Raw genomic sequence first — 15899 nt, forward strand, 5'->3', positions numbered from 1 at the left:
CATCAGTTTTGGACTTTAATTCTCCTTATCAAACACTTTTCTGCGAACCTTCTCTGTATACTTCTTTAAAAAATTTGGTTGTGCTTGCTTTCCTTATTTGAGAGACTTCAATAAGCACAAGTTTACTTTTCATAGCTCAAAGTGTGTCTGTGTAGGCTACAACTTAGTTCACAAAGGGTACAAATGCCTTAGCTCTAAAGGCAAAATCTTCGTAACTCCCAATGTCAAATTTAATGAGTCTGAATTTCCCTTCACTTCTAATTTTTAGTCTTCTTGTTCTCCTTCCTCAGAACCACCAGGTGTTGAGCCTATTTCCAATTCCTCCAGTTTACATTTTTGTTTTGTCAATTTTCCTATTTCTTCTAAGTTTAGTGATATATCTCCTCCAATAGTAACCTGTTCCAAAGCAAGTCCTAGCTCAGCAATTTGTAAGCAAACTTCTACTTCAACTAATGATCATCATTTACAAACCACAGCAGCCCCAAACACTGAACCTCATATCACTCCAAAAATTATTCTTAGACCACAACAACCCTAAACACTTAACCTTGGACCATTAGTAAAAATTATTCTTAGTTTGTAGTAGCCCCAAACACTGAACTTCGGACCACTTCCAAAAACCATTCTTAGTCCACAATTATTTCCCATACAAAGCCTCAAATTTCCCAAAGTCCATCAACCTTGTCTCCTGCTCCTCGGTTTAACTTTATTACAGACTCACTTTCTTCTCATAAATTACATACGTATACTACTTCTTCTATAGCTCCAACAACACTATCCTCTCCACAAACACATTTACCCTCCAATACCTCTGTTTCCCTTCCTAGTTGCTTACCATAAATAGATCTAAGTTCATCCAAATTTAACACCACCATGCCTCAAATAAAAAGTCATACAATGCCAGCTTGTCCTCTTGAAGTTGATCTCACTTTATCACAATTTTTGGACATCCCCACTACTTCCAAACCTGCCATAAATACACATCCTATGCAAACCAGAACTAAAGCAGGTGCCTACAAACCAATTACTTTCACTAAAACAGTTGCTCCTAAAACCACTACTCTTCTCATCACTGGAAAATCTCTTGTCCACTCTGAACCCTCTTCAACAAGAGAAGCTCTTGCTAGTGACCATTGGAAAGAGGCAATACAACTTGAGTATGATGCCCTTGAAAAGAACGATCCATGGATCCTGGTTCCTTTCTCTTCCGACATGCATATAGTGGGAAACAAATGGGTTTTTAGGACAAAATATCATGCTGATGGTTCATTTGCAGAAGTACAAAGCCAAGCTTATTGCTAAGGGCTTTCAACAAAATCTTGGGCTAGACTATTTTGGGACCTTTAGCCTAGTTGTAAACCTTCTACAATCAAGGTGCGTTTGGTTTGGGGAATGTTCTTTTGTTGAAAAGGTAGGAATACTACCGAGATAGATTATCTTGAAGATTATAGGGGAATGTTATATCAATATGTTTGGGTAGATTAGTAGGTATAAATAATTAAGATGTTTGGTGGGAAGAATGAAATATTATCAACAGAGGCTTTTACTGAATTGCCCTTCCTTTTTAATATCATTATATTATTATTATTATTATTATTATTATTATTATTATTATTATTATTATTATTATTATTATTATTATTTAAATAAATTCTTTTAACCCCCTATATTTGAGAATTTAGCTAAAACACCTCTAATAACAAAGTTTAAATTTTAATAATATAACCCCCAGCCACTTGAGACTACCACCAACTGCCGGCCATCATTGCCAGCCACCAGCGTTAGTCACTAAAACGGTGCATGACCGGTGAGATCAAGCTAGTCATACACCATTTTGGTTGTTTTCGGCCAGATCGAATGCCAAAAATAGCTAGATTATCGTGGATCTAGTCGGAAACGACCACAAATGGCCCATCTATTCTGGTCGTTTCTAGCCAGATCCATGACAATTTGACTATTTTCAGCCTTCGATCTAGCCGAAATAGCCAGATCGGCACATGACTACTAGATCTCGCCAGTCGTGTGTCAATCTAGTGACTATTATCAGTGGCTGGCAACCGGTGGTGGTCTTTGGTGGCTGGGGGTATTTTGTTAACTTTTATTAAACTTTTTGTGGTTGAGGTGTTTTAGCTAAATTCTAAAATGTAGGGGGTTTGGGCTGATTATTATTTGGTAGACATTGGAGGGAAATTGTGTCCAGAATGGTATTTAATGAAGGGCAAAATGGGTATAAAATTAAGATTACCCCTATAATCTTTAAATACCACCCCCTGAGGAGATAATCTGATTACCCCTATTTAACCCACAATAATCACTATTGGTATTAAAAGATTATCGAAATCTTTTATTACTTGACAACCAAACAAGGGAATGTCCAGAATTAAAGATAGATGATCAGAGTTATCTTTCTAGAGCCCTAACCAAACACACCTTTAAAATCATCTTTACTCTTACAGTCACAAATGGTTGGGACATTCAGCAGGTAGATGCCAACAATGCCTTCTTAAATGGCATCTTACATGAAACTGTGTTTTTGAATTAACCTGAGGGCTTTGAGAATCCTCACTATCCCTCTCATGTCTACAAGCTTAATAAAGCCCTTTATGGCCTTAAACAAGCACCAGGGGCTTGGTATGACAAGTTAAAGCAAGCCTTATTGGAAATGGGGTTTCATAATTCAGTGTCTGATTCAAGTTTGTTCATTCTCAAACAACATTCTACAGTGACTTATGTACTAATATATTAGGATATACTCATCACTAGCTCAAGTCCATCTTATATCAGTCAATTGGTTGAAGAATTAAATAATCAGTTTGCACTAAAGACACTTGGATCAGTGTAGTATTTTCTTGGTCTAGAGGCTTCAAGAACATGTTAAGGTCTTCACTTAACACAAATCAAATACATTGTGGGCTTGCTCACGAAAACCAACAAGCTAGAAGCCAATGCTTGTTCAACTCCTATGGCAGTTGGAACTAAGCTTTTCTCTACTGACAATGAAGTATTTAAGGATCCAAGTCTTTACAGAAACACTATAGGAGCACTCCAATACTTGACTCTCAGCAAGCCAAAAATAAGCTATGTTGTAAATAAGCTTAGCCAGTTTTTTTCAAGCCCCTACTAAGTTCTAATAGTAGGCTTGCAAAAAGATTTTGAGGTACATTAAAGGAACTCAGTTTCATGGGTTGCTATTTAGACCAACAACCCCTCTTAATATCGAGTGCTATGCTGATGCTAATTAGGGAAGTAACCAAGATGACTGAAGGTCAACCAGTGGTTATTGTGTTTTCTTGAGGCCTAACTTAGTCCAGTGGAGCTTTTGAAAACAAAGAGTAGTTGCTCATTTCTCTATTGAAGCTGAGTATAGAGCCTTAGTACATACAGCAATTGAGATAGCCTGGCTGCAATCCATGTTCACTGAATTAGGCTTGAGTTTTTCTTCTCCCCCTGCCATATGGTGTGACAATGTGAGTGTTGGGGCATTAGCATCAAATCCTATTTTTCATGCTAGAACCAAGCATATCGAAATTGATGCTCACTACATTTGAGATCAGGTTCTTGCCAAGAAAGTTGTGGTTCAATATGTCCTTTCAAAGCTACAAATAGCTGATATTCTGACCAAAGCTTTGTCGGTTGCTCAGTTTCATGAGCTCAAACAAAAATTAACTGTTATTTTAGTTAATGGTTCTAATGAAGCTCAATATGATGTTTTACAATAACTAATTTATTTGATCATTTACTAAGCTTTGCTACCACATCAGAATTCCTCTTCTGCACATTTGTTAATGTCTGATATTGGTTGTTGGTACATTATTAGTTAGTAGTACACTGCATTAGAGACAAAGTGATTTGAATTTCAAAGCTGCATTATTGTAGTGTGTATGACAGTGACACTCTACATTAGTTACAGATATTCTGCAAGCTGTTGTACTGAGAAATAGCATAGTTATACTTCAGTCAAATCAGGCTGTCTGTTGCCTATCAGTGAAGTAAGTAGTAGTTTTTTTTTTCTTTTTTTCTTTTTTCTTTTTTCATTCAAATGAGAAGTTGACTGAGTCTCTTGAAAGAACTTGATTTAAAGGGAAGTGTTGAAATAATGGTTCAGAAGTTGTGTAGTCAAAAGTAGTTGACTGAGACACTTGAGAGAGCTTGGTTTAAGAATGTCAAGTGTCAATTTGTAAATTGTTAAAAAATGAGGGGCACATTGTAATTAACCAAAAGTGATGTTGTTTTGGTTTAGTCGTTAAAAAGCAGAAATGTTAAGTTGCTTCTTCTTCTTCACTTTACCAATTTTCTACTACCTTCACGTTATAAAAAAGATGAAGGTGTCAGTTGCTATAATTATCTTTTAACAAGTCAATAAAGCTTTCTCTTTTCTCTCTCAAATTTGTTACACTGCTGTAACTTTTACACTCTCCATCTCATTTCCATTAGCATACACTAACATTCCCCCGAAAAACAGACATATTTGGCATTTCCTTTGATATATCCAATTTGGTCTAGACTGCTCATCAGCTAGTCTTTAAAAACCTGTATTTCAATTTTTGGCTTAAAAGAGCTAAAATTCATTATTTTCAACAAGCTTCTTTAACTGCAACAATTATACTTCAAAATGCCGAAATTGTCATCTTAAAAAATGCTGAATATAATTCAAATTTTGTCAGCTTCAAAACCTCATCTGCAAAATGCACTAAACTTCATCTTCAAAAAACTGAATAAACTTCAATCACCAGAATGATGAAGTCTTAAAAACAAACTACTCCTTCAAAACTTCGTCTGCAAAATGCACTAAACTTTATCTTCAAAAGAACTGAATAAACTTCAATCATCAGAATGATAAGTCTTAAAAACAAGCTGTTCCTTAAAAAATTCATCTACAAAATGCACTGAAATTCATCTTCGAAAAAAAAAAAAATTTGAATGAGCTTCAATAATCAGTATGATTAAGTCTTAAAAACAAACTGCTCTAGTATGTTATTTCTAACTTCAACTTCAAACTCTCACTGCAACACTACAGTTCAATGTCAAACAATCAAAAAATTGTTCAACTTCAATTTCAAAGAACTGATTAAGTCTTAAATCAGCAGAATGATTAATTCTTAAAAACAAACTGCTCCAATATGTTATCTTCAACTTCAATAACAAACAATGACTATCAACACTACAATGTCAAAACTTCAGTTCCGGATGACCATTCTCGTGCGATAGTGCTACTACCAACACCAACTCTTGTATCAGCTTCATTTCCATTGTTGTTTACAGCAACTACACTTAACTTCTCCTTCAAAATATGAAACTGGGAAATAGAAAAGGCCTTGGTTAAAACATCTACATTTTGCAGTTTGGAAGGCACATATTGCACAACAATGTACTTTGCAAGAACTTGATCCCTAATGTAGAGTGCATCAATCTCAATATGCTTGGTTCTAGCATGAAAGGCTAGATTAGCAGCAAGTGCTTTAGCACTTACATTGTCACACCAAATAATTGGAGAGGAAGGCGAACTTAACCCCAATTCTGAAAAAATACTTTTCAACCGAGCAATTTCAGTAGCCGTGTGAGCAAGAGCTCTGTATTCAGCCTCTGTAGAGGATAAGGCAACCACCTTCTATTTTTTGGAGCTCTATTGTATTAGGTTGGGACCTAAGACAACACAATAGCCACTTGTAGACCTCCTATCATCTAGGTTGCCACCCCAATCAACATCAACATAACACTCAACAGGTAATGTCATTGTAAGTTTAAATTGAAAACCATGATATTAAGTGCCCTTAATATACTTCAACACTTTCTTACAAGCTTGCTACTGAAGCTCTATTGGTGCTTGCAAGAATTGACTAAGTTTGTTGACAGTAAAGCTTATGTCAGGCCTAGTTAAGGCCAAGTATTGCAAGGCTCCAATAGTACTTCTGTAAAGACTGGGATGATTAAAAGGTGCACTGTCATTTGAAAACAACTTTACTCTAATAGCCATAAGAATGGAACAAGCATAACATCCACCATCTTGGTTTTGACGAGAAGATCGTTGATGTATTTTGTTGGTTTAAGATGAAGTCCTTGGAATGTTCAAGTGGCTTTAAGACTAAGAAAGTACTTTACTATTCCAAGAATCTTCAAGGCAAATTTGTCATTTAAATCCTTCACAAGTTGAAGTGTAAAGGAAGCATCTAAACTAGTGATGAGGATATCATCGACATAGACAAATATGTAGGTTACTTGATTATCCTGCTAAAGAATGAAGATGAGGCCTGAAAGCCTTGAGACAGAAGTGCTTGTTTAAATTTGTCAAACCAGGCTCTTGGTGCCTGCTTAAGGCCATAAAGAGCCTCATGAAATTTGCATACATAAGATGGGTGATGAAAACTCTCAAACCCCTTAGGCTATTTCATGTAAACAATCTCATTCAAATCACCATTTAAAAAGGCATTATTGACATCAACCTATTGGATGTCCCAACCATATGTGACAACAAGAGTTAAAATAATTCTGATGGTGGAAGGCTTTATAATAGGGATAAAGGTTTCGAAGTAGTCCAACCTAAGAGTTTGTTGGAATTCTTTGGCTACTAACCTAGCCTTATGTTAGGATTCATGCATTTTGGACATGGAAAAGGTGTAAAAATGAAGAACAAGATGATGGATGCAAGGTAGAACACAAACATAACACATAAGCCCAAAAAAATTTCAAGGTAAGAATGGAATATTACCTATTCCTTTGCTATTTAACACTTGAATCTTCTTTCTTGGAGTCTTAGTCCTTCAAGTGAACTTGAAGAACCTCAAAATGTGATCCACACAAGTCAAGGAAGAGAGAGCCAGTGAGAGAGAAAATGAGAGAGTGATTTTGTTTCAATTCTTTCAATTCAATGAAAAAGGTATAACACTTGGTTTATATACTATGGGCACAAAGTGTAATTTTAAATTGTCATGGGAAGTCCTCAAACAATTTAAAATTAATCTTGGAAAAGAGCATTTATGTCAACTCCTTGGTTTTATGGTTAATTCATAATTAGCCCAATTTTTAATCCCATTAAATATTCTAACTCTTTAGAATAAAACCAATGCACTTTTGTCCCCATTATTGAATATGATTCAATAATAATATTTAATTAATCCTTGTTACACTTGGTTAGTGCTAATCCATGGATAATTATTTCTCACCATTACATTAATTCGGATGCAACTGCTTACGTTCGAACATCATTAATCTGATTAAGGATATGTATTTGGTTTTATGTGTGATCATTTTGGTTCATTGTGATCTAACCGTGGGCCCAATATCGAATTTTGATATGTTTCGTTATAACTCTTTATAATGGAAACTCCTACTAATTATGATAGACGTCTAGCAATGTTCCATAACCTCTAAACCACAATGAAGTGTAAACTTCAATGAACCTATTTTGATCGAACGTACTGTGTAGTAAAATCCCTCCATTATCTAATCCCGATTAAGATTGGTTCATGGTATGTCAAATCCCTTAACTTAATCTTTAATTGAATTGTCAATCGATACTATGGAACCCATCAACATGAAACTACTTTTCATCTGACATTCATTATGCTCTGGCTAGAGATTTCCCTTTTTTAATGTTTATTGACATTCGTCTGGGAACTCAGGATTGGATTATTTTGAGTTAACGAATCCCATCGTGACATCACTTGTCCTCGCACATGAATAACATGTGACCAAACCGGCTTATTACACAAGACATGACTAGTCTCGCGCTTATACACCATATGAACCATATGCATCCTATGTTGATTCCAACTATGATGTCTCAGGTCTAAGGATCAATGGTACACTAGCACGATCTTATGATGCATCATTGACCATGTCCAAGTGATTCATCATAATTGGTCATATTCGATAAATAGTTCACTAACCATTTATCCATACTAATGCCTTAGTGACATACCTCTTATAATCACCCAAACTAATACCATCATATGATATTCAATGGAGACATTCAACATGCCTACTATGCAATGTTATTGCACAATTAACGTTACTTGCATAGGGAATTCTTCGATGAATTGATCTTCTGAAGATCCGTGTCATCTAAACATTTCACATGCAATATTAAATATAATATAAATGAAGCAGTAAATCAACATGTGAAAAAGAACACTTTCTTTTATTCATGGTACATTTACTAGATATAATGTCCTGAAACCGACAAGACGATTGGTTCCTAAGGCATACACTAACACCTTATACTTCTGAAGAGAACCATCAACATGAAATTTTGTCCAAAACACCCATTTATTAGCAACCACATTCATATCAGGAGCCATGGGAACAAGGGACCCAATATGGTTGTTAACCAATGCATCAAACTCACACTGCATAGCCTCTTTCCATTTTGGACAATAAATAGCTTCTTTAGCTAAAGATGGTTCAATTTGCACAACATGTTATCTGATATAAGAAGAATAGTTTTGTTTGAAGCCATAGCAGATTTGGCTCTAGTCACCATGGGGTGAGTGTTACCAGGGACTTGAGAATCAATATTTATAGTAGAGAACTGTTATGGATCCAAGTCAATCTCAAGCAAGCAAATGGGTAAAGAGTCACTGGTGAGAGAAGTATGTGAGTCTGGAAATTGGGAAGCAGTCAAATCTACTTCAAGTGAACAAGTAGGAATTGATTTGTTAGAATCACGGGAAATACTAGATATAGGTGATGAAAGTAAGATTGGAGATGAAGGTACAGGTGTTGGTATTAGGTTTGAATAGAAGGTGATGAAGAGTGTANCATTGTTTGGCATGTTATTGAACATTCAACCTTAGCATGCCTTCTAAACAAAATAAAATGTGTCGGTACATGGCCCACTAAAACTGATTTCCTTGAGCCTAAAGGAATCGGTGGGTCAACCTAGGGTTTAAAAATAAATCTTGGATCTTCAAGTTATTCCTCTTCATAGCTCCTTCGTTTCTTCTTCATGATCATTATAAATAATTTTATAATAAAAAACCTATTCTAATTTACATCAATAAAATGGAAACCTTGCGTTACATACGAAGGGAGTGAGATGAGGAGAAGAAATACATGGAGATTTAAGAGAGAGAGGCAGGACACACAGGTCCTATTTGTTTATAAAAAATTACAAACAAACCCAATAAAAAATAAACAATAGGTCAAAGGCTTATGTATTGGGCACCATGCAATTATCAAACAAGAACATTGCATACATTAAAAAATAATCAATTTTTGAACAGAATCAATATTGACTTTAAAGGTTCAAAAAATTTCAATTTAGCCCCTGTGCGAAAAATGGAAAGCAAAAACGGAACAGTAGGTTTCTTGCCGCGGCGAAGAAATTCTTCGCCCTAACGAAGTTCATGCACACATGGTCGCTGCGGCGAAGTTTTATTTTGCCGCGGCGACCGTGAACTTCTAGAAAACACAAATCGTTCCAGAGAGTTTTATGCCGCAGCGAAGTTTTATTTCGCTGCGACTAGATTCACCTTTTGCATCTCGCTGCGGCGAAGTGTTATTTCGCTGCGGTGAACGCCGCAAAACAGTTAATCAGGCACAGTAACGTCTTTTGCAATTTTTCACATAATGACATGGATCCAAATCAAATTGAATGCTTAAACATTCGACCAGGACACCAACCAACCAATACACATTCAACTAACACATTATTTAATCAACTAATTAATCAAGACATTCAACACACAAATTTTTTCCAGATTTAAAAAAAAAAAACACTTCAAATCATGCAATAACATGTTATCAAACATCAATTGAACAATATAATCTAATACCTGAGGCTCTGATACCACTGTTAGTAATTGATGTACCATATGCAGTGGAAAAACAAAAAATTCAATCGGTAAATCAATTACCTTTTTTTGCCAAGATCCGAGTATGGATTATACCATTTACATGTTTATAAACAAAATCTATATAAAGTAAATCCATTCAAGGATTAGAATACTTACGTACGTTTGGAGGCTCCTCCGAATATCTCTGACTTCGGATAGGAACACTATTCACTATCTACTGTTCATGGTTATTGTTCACGGTTACTGTTCACTATCTACTGTTCACAGTTACACTTCATTGTCTATCATTCATGTGATTTTTCGCCAATCAATTCATAGTAGGATTGCACTCACAAAAGTCCACAAAAAGATAATCCACAGTAACCCTTGATTATTTTGCTAGAACAATCAAGGGCTTCAAGAATCAAGAAAGACGAACAAGAAAAGTTTTCTTCTTGAGAGAGAGAGAGATAGGGTGGCTAGGGTTTTAATTGAATGAATAATTCTCCTATGTTTTAATTTTAAGTTGTACTTATATAGTGTAACAAGTAAAACCCTATTCCACTTAGGAATAGCTATGGGCTCCAACCCTAGTTTATCCTTGCAACCAAACACACCCTTTATGGTATTTAATTAATTAAATATTATTATAATTAAATTCAATTAATATATAATAATATAATAATATTTAATTAATAATAATAATTCACTTAAATATATATAGAGATATATTTAAATATAATCTCACTAATTTAATTTTAATATTAAAATTAAATACAGGCAACAACCTCAGCAAATTTAACTACAATGTGAGATTACCAAAATACCATTTTATCCTAAAAGACGAAAAGACCCTTCTCACAAATTGATTCTTAAATTATCTTCTAAGTGTGTGACCTATAGGCTCCTCATCATATCGGTAATGTGTAGTATCACGATTAATACTAATTAATCGTCTCATTACACACAGACCAAGATTGGCCCCTAGCAAGGCATCAGGCCACCCGATAGATTGGATTCAACAAAACCATAGCTTGTCAATGATATGGTTACCGTGCAATCAAATCATTTCATCAACTGTTATTTCATCAAGACTGAGGTACATAAATAGTGTCAACCTCATATATCCTCGACATGTTTGTATTCAGTGACTAGACCAATGACAGGAATATTAAATTGGATTGAGCATAACTCAATCCCACTGTAGCCACAGATTTAGTGGTCATGCCATTATGATTACCAGTGAGATAACTGCTCCGTACCAGGAGTGATGAATCCTTTGTTGATCCACCATAGTCTTGATACACTTCTCAATGTAGCCAATCACTATGTATTGATAGCTCTGAATCAAACTACATTGGGCTAGTGTCAACTACACCAATTGGTGCACAAGGCACTCCGGTGATCTTAAGTCTAAAGATCACATGCACCACCATCGTTAGAGGATTTATTCCATAGACACTAGGGTTACCATCCATGGAATCCATTGTCCAGTGAACTTGCCTCTAGCAAGCACCCATGCGTTGCACCAGGTTGTCGGCAAACAACCTTGACAAGTGAGATCAGTCACTGCCTTTCGACAGGGTTGTTCAACACTATGATAGGCTTACCGTATTATCTATGTCCTTGGTCAGAAATACTAAGGCTATAGACGTTTCTAGAATGGCCACAATATATGATCATAGGGTTCTCACTATTAAGATTTGAAACACTTCATACCCTGTCGTAGTTCTACCATCCTAAAGACATATATCATTACATACACGATATAGAAGAATATGCTTTTATTGATAAATAAACTTTTATTACAAGTCAATTTTACAATAATTGATTGGCTTTACGACACATACTCTAATAGCATAAGCATCCATGCCTTTCATTATTGGTAGCTTGCGTTTGAGACTATTGTGTTTTTAATTAACAGAATGCCTACATCAGTTTTGGACTTTAATTCTCCTTATCAAACACTTTTCTGCGAACCTTCTCTGTAACTTCTTTAAAAAATTTGGTTGTGCTTGCTTTCCTTATTTGAGAGACTTCAATAAGCACAAGTTTATTTCATAGCTCAAAGTGTGTCTTTGTAGGCTACAACTTAGTTCACAAGGGTACAAATGCCTTAGTTCTAAAGGCAAAATCTTCATAACTCCCAATGTCAAATTTAATGAGTCTGAATTTCCCTTCATTCTAATTTTCAGTCTTCTTGTTCTCCTTCCTCAGAACCACCAGATGTTGAGCCTATTTCCAATTCCTTCAATTTACATTTTTCTTTAGTCAATTTTCCTATTTCTTCTAAATTTAGTGATATTCTCCTCCCGTAGTAACCTGTTCCAAAGCAAGTCCTAGCTTAGCAATTTGTAAGCAAACTTCTACTTCAACTAAGATCATCATTTAGAAACCCAGCAACCTCAAACACTGAACTCATATCACTCCAAAAATTATTCTCAGACCACGCAACCCTAAACATTGAACTGGACCATTAGTAAAAATTATTCTTAGTTTGTAGTAGCCCCAAACACTGAACTTCGGACCACTTCCAAAAACCTTCTTAGTCACAATTATTTCCCATACAAAGCCTCAAATTTCCCAAAGTCCATCAACTTATCTCCTACTCCTCAGTTTAACTTTATTACATACTCACCTTCTTCTCATAAATTACATAGATACTACTTCTTCTATAGCTCCAACAACACTATCCTCTCACAAACACATTTACCCTCCAATACCTCTGTTTCCCTTCCTAGTTGCTTACCATAAATAGATCTAAGTCATCCAAATTAACACACCATGCCTCAAATTCGTAGTCTTACATTGCCAGCTTGTCTCTTGTAGTTGATCTCACTATCACAATTTTTGGACATCCCACTACTTCCAAACCTGCCATAAATACACATCTATGCAAACAGAACTAAAGCAGGTGCCTACAAACAATTACTTCACTAAAACGTTGCTCCTAAAACCACTACTCTCTCATCACTGGAAATTCTTGTCCACTCTGAACCCTCTTCAAACAGAGAAGCTCTTGCTAGTGCCATTGGAAAGAGGCAATACAACTTGAGTATGATGCCCTTGAAAAGAACGATCCATGGATCCTGGTTCCTTTCTCTTCCGACATGCATATAGTGGGAAACAAATGGGTTTTTAGGACAAATATCATGCTGATGGGTTCATTTGCAGAAGTACAAAGCCAAGCTTATTGCTAAGGGCTTTCAACAATCTTGGCTAGACTATTTTGGGACCTTTAGCCTAGTTGTAAACCTTCTACAATCAAGGTGCGTTTGGTTGGGGAATGTTCTTGTTGAAAGGTAGGAATACACGAGATAGATTACTTGAAGTTATAGGGGAATGTTATATCAATATGTTTGGTAGATTAGTAGGTAAAATAATTAAGATGTTTGGTGGAGAATGAAATATTATCACAGAGGCTTTTACTGAATTGCCTTCCTTTTAATATCATTATATTATTATATTATTATTATTATATTATATATTTATTATTATTATTATATATATATTATTTAAATAAATTCTTTTAACCCCCTATATTTGAGAATTTAGCTAAAACACCTCTAATAACAAAGTTTAAATTTTAATAATATAACCCCCAGCCACTTGAGACTACCACCAACTGCCGGCCATCATTGGCAGCCACCAGCGTTAGTACTAAAACGGTGCTGACCGGTGAGATCAAGCTAGTCATACACCATTTTGGTTGTTTTCGGCCAGATCGAATGCCAAAAATAGCTAGATATCGTGGATCTAGTCGGAAACGACCACAAATGGCCCATCTATTCTGGTCGTTTCTAGCCAGATCCATGACAATTTGACTATTTTCAGCCTTCGATCTAGCCGAAATAGCCAGATCGGACATGACTACTAGATCTCGCAGTCGTGTGTCAATTAGTGACTATTATCAGTGGCTGGCAACGGTGGTGGTCTTGGGTGGCGGGGGTATTTTGTAACTTTTATTAAACTTTTTGGTGAGGGTGTTTAGCTAAATTCTAAAATGTAGGGGGTTTGGGCTGATTATTATTGGTAACATTGGAGGGAAATTGTGTCCAGAATGGTATTTAATGAAGGGCAAAATGGGTATAAAATTAAGATACCCCTATAATCTTTAAATACCACCCCCTGAGGAGATAATCTGATTACCCCTATTTAACCACACTAATCACTATTGGTATTAAAAGATTATCGAAATCTTTATTACTTGACAACCAACAAGGGAATGTCCAGAATTAAAGATAGATGATCAGAGTTATCTTTCTAGAGCCCTAACCAAACACACCCTTTAAAATCATCTTACTCTTACAGTCACAAAGGTTGGGACATTCAGCAGGTAGATGCCAACAATGCCTTCTTAAATGGCATCTTACATGAAACTGTGTTTTTGAATAACCTGAGGGCTTTGAGAATCCTCCCTATCCCTCTCATGTCTACAAGCTTAATAAAGCCCTTTATGGCCTTAAACAAGCACCAGGGGCTTGGTATGACAAGTAAGCAAGCCTTATTGAAATGGGGTTTCATAATTCAGTGTCTGATTCAAGTTGTTCATTCTCAAACAACATTACAGTGACTTATGTACTAATATATTAGGATATACTCATCACTAGCTCAAGTCCATCTTATATCAGCAATTGGTTGAAGAATTAATAATCAGTTTGCCCTAAAGAACACTGGATCAGTGTAGTATTTTCTTGGTCTAGAGGCTTCAGAACATGTTAAGGTCTTCACTAACACAAATCAAATACATTGGGGCTTGCTCACGAAAACCAACAAGCTAGAAGCCAATGCGTTCAACTCCTATGGCAGTTGGAACTAAGCTTTTCTCTACTGACAATGAAGTTTTAAGGACTCAAGTCTTTACAGAAACACTATAGGAGCACTCCAATACTTGACTCTCAGCAAGCCAAAAATAAGCTATGTTGTAAATAAGCTTAGCCAGTTTTTTTCAGCCCCTACTAAGTTCTAATAGTAGGCTTGCAAAAAGATTTTGAGGTACATTAAAGGAACTCAGTTTCATGGTTGCTATTTAGACCAAAAACCCCTCTTAATATCGAGTGCTATGCTGATGCAATAGGGAAGTAACCAAGTGACTGAAGGTCAACCAGTGGTTATGTGTTTTCTTGAGGCCTAACTTAGTCCAGTGGAGCTTTTGAAAACAAAGAGTAGTTGCTCATTTCTATTGAAGCTGAGTATAGAGCCTTAGTACATACAGCAATTGAGTAGCCTGGCTTGCAATCCATGTTCACTGAATTAGGCTTGAGTTTTTCTTCTCCCCTGCCATATGGTGTGACAATGTGAGGTTGGGGCATTAGCATCAAATCCTATTTTTCATGCTAGAACCAAGCATATCGAAATTGATGCTCACTACATTTGAGATCAGGTTCTTGCCAAGAAAGTGTGGGTCAATATGTCTTTCAAAGCTACAAATAGCTGATATTCTGACCAAAGCTTTGTCGGTTGCTCAGTTTCATGAGCTCAAACAAAAATAACTGTTATTTAGTAATGGTTCTAATGAAGCTCAATATGAGTTTTACAATAACTAATTTTATTTGATCATTTACTAAGCTTTGCTACCACATCAGAATTCCTCTTCTGCACATTGTTAATGTCTGATATTGGTTGTTGGTCATTATTAGTGTAGTACACTGCATTAGAGACAAAGTGATTTGAATTTCAAAGCGCATTATTGTAGTGTGTATGACAGTGACACTCTACATTAGTTACAGATATTTGCAAGCTTTGTACTGAGAATACATAGTTATACTTCAGTCAAATCAGGCTGTCTGTTGCTATCAGTGAAGTAAGTAGTAGTTTTTTTTTTCTTTTTTTCTTTTTTTTTTTTCATTCAAATGAGAAGTTGACTGAGTCTCTTGAAAGAACTTGATTAAAGGGAAGTGTTGAAATAATGGTTCAGAAGTTGTGTAGTCAAAAGTAGTTGTGAGACACTTGAGAGAGCTTGGTTTAAGAATGTCAGTGTCAATTTGTAAATGTTAAAGAATGAGGGGGCATGTAATTAACCAAAGTGTTGTTGTTTTGGTTTAGTCGTTAAAAAGCAGAAATGTTAAGCTGCTGCTTCTCTTCACTTTACCAATTTCTACTACCTTCACGTCATATAAAAGATGA

At 35.7% G+C, this 15899-nt stretch overlaps 1 protein-coding gene across 1 annotated transcript; it reads left to right on the forward strand.

The window, feature by feature from the left end:
• Positions 1-897: 897 nt before the first annotated feature.
• LOC116108459 (uncharacterized mitochondrial protein AtMg00820-like) lies at positions 898-1302 on the forward strand. Its single transcript, XM_031394708.1, has one exon. It carries the CDS (start codon positions 898-900, stop codon positions 1300-1302), a length of 405 nt encoding a protein of 134 aa, XP_031250568.1.
• The last annotated feature ends 14597 nt before the right edge of the window (positions 1303-15899 follow it).

The sequence above is a fragment of the Pistacia vera genome, unplaced genomic scaffold (assembly GCF_008641045.1).
Source record: "Pistacia vera cultivar Batoury unplaced genomic scaffold, PisVer_v2 Contig565, whole genome shotgun sequence".
Lineage (NCBI taxonomy): Eukaryota > Viridiplantae > Streptophyta > Magnoliopsida > Sapindales > Anacardiaceae > Pistacia > Pistacia vera.

Bases quoted from the DNA above. Each gene is read 5' to 3' on its own strand.
- LOC116108459 (XM_031394708.1), top strand. From the start codon at position 898: ATGCCAGCTTGTCCTCTTGAAGTTGATCTCACTTTATCACAATTTTTG.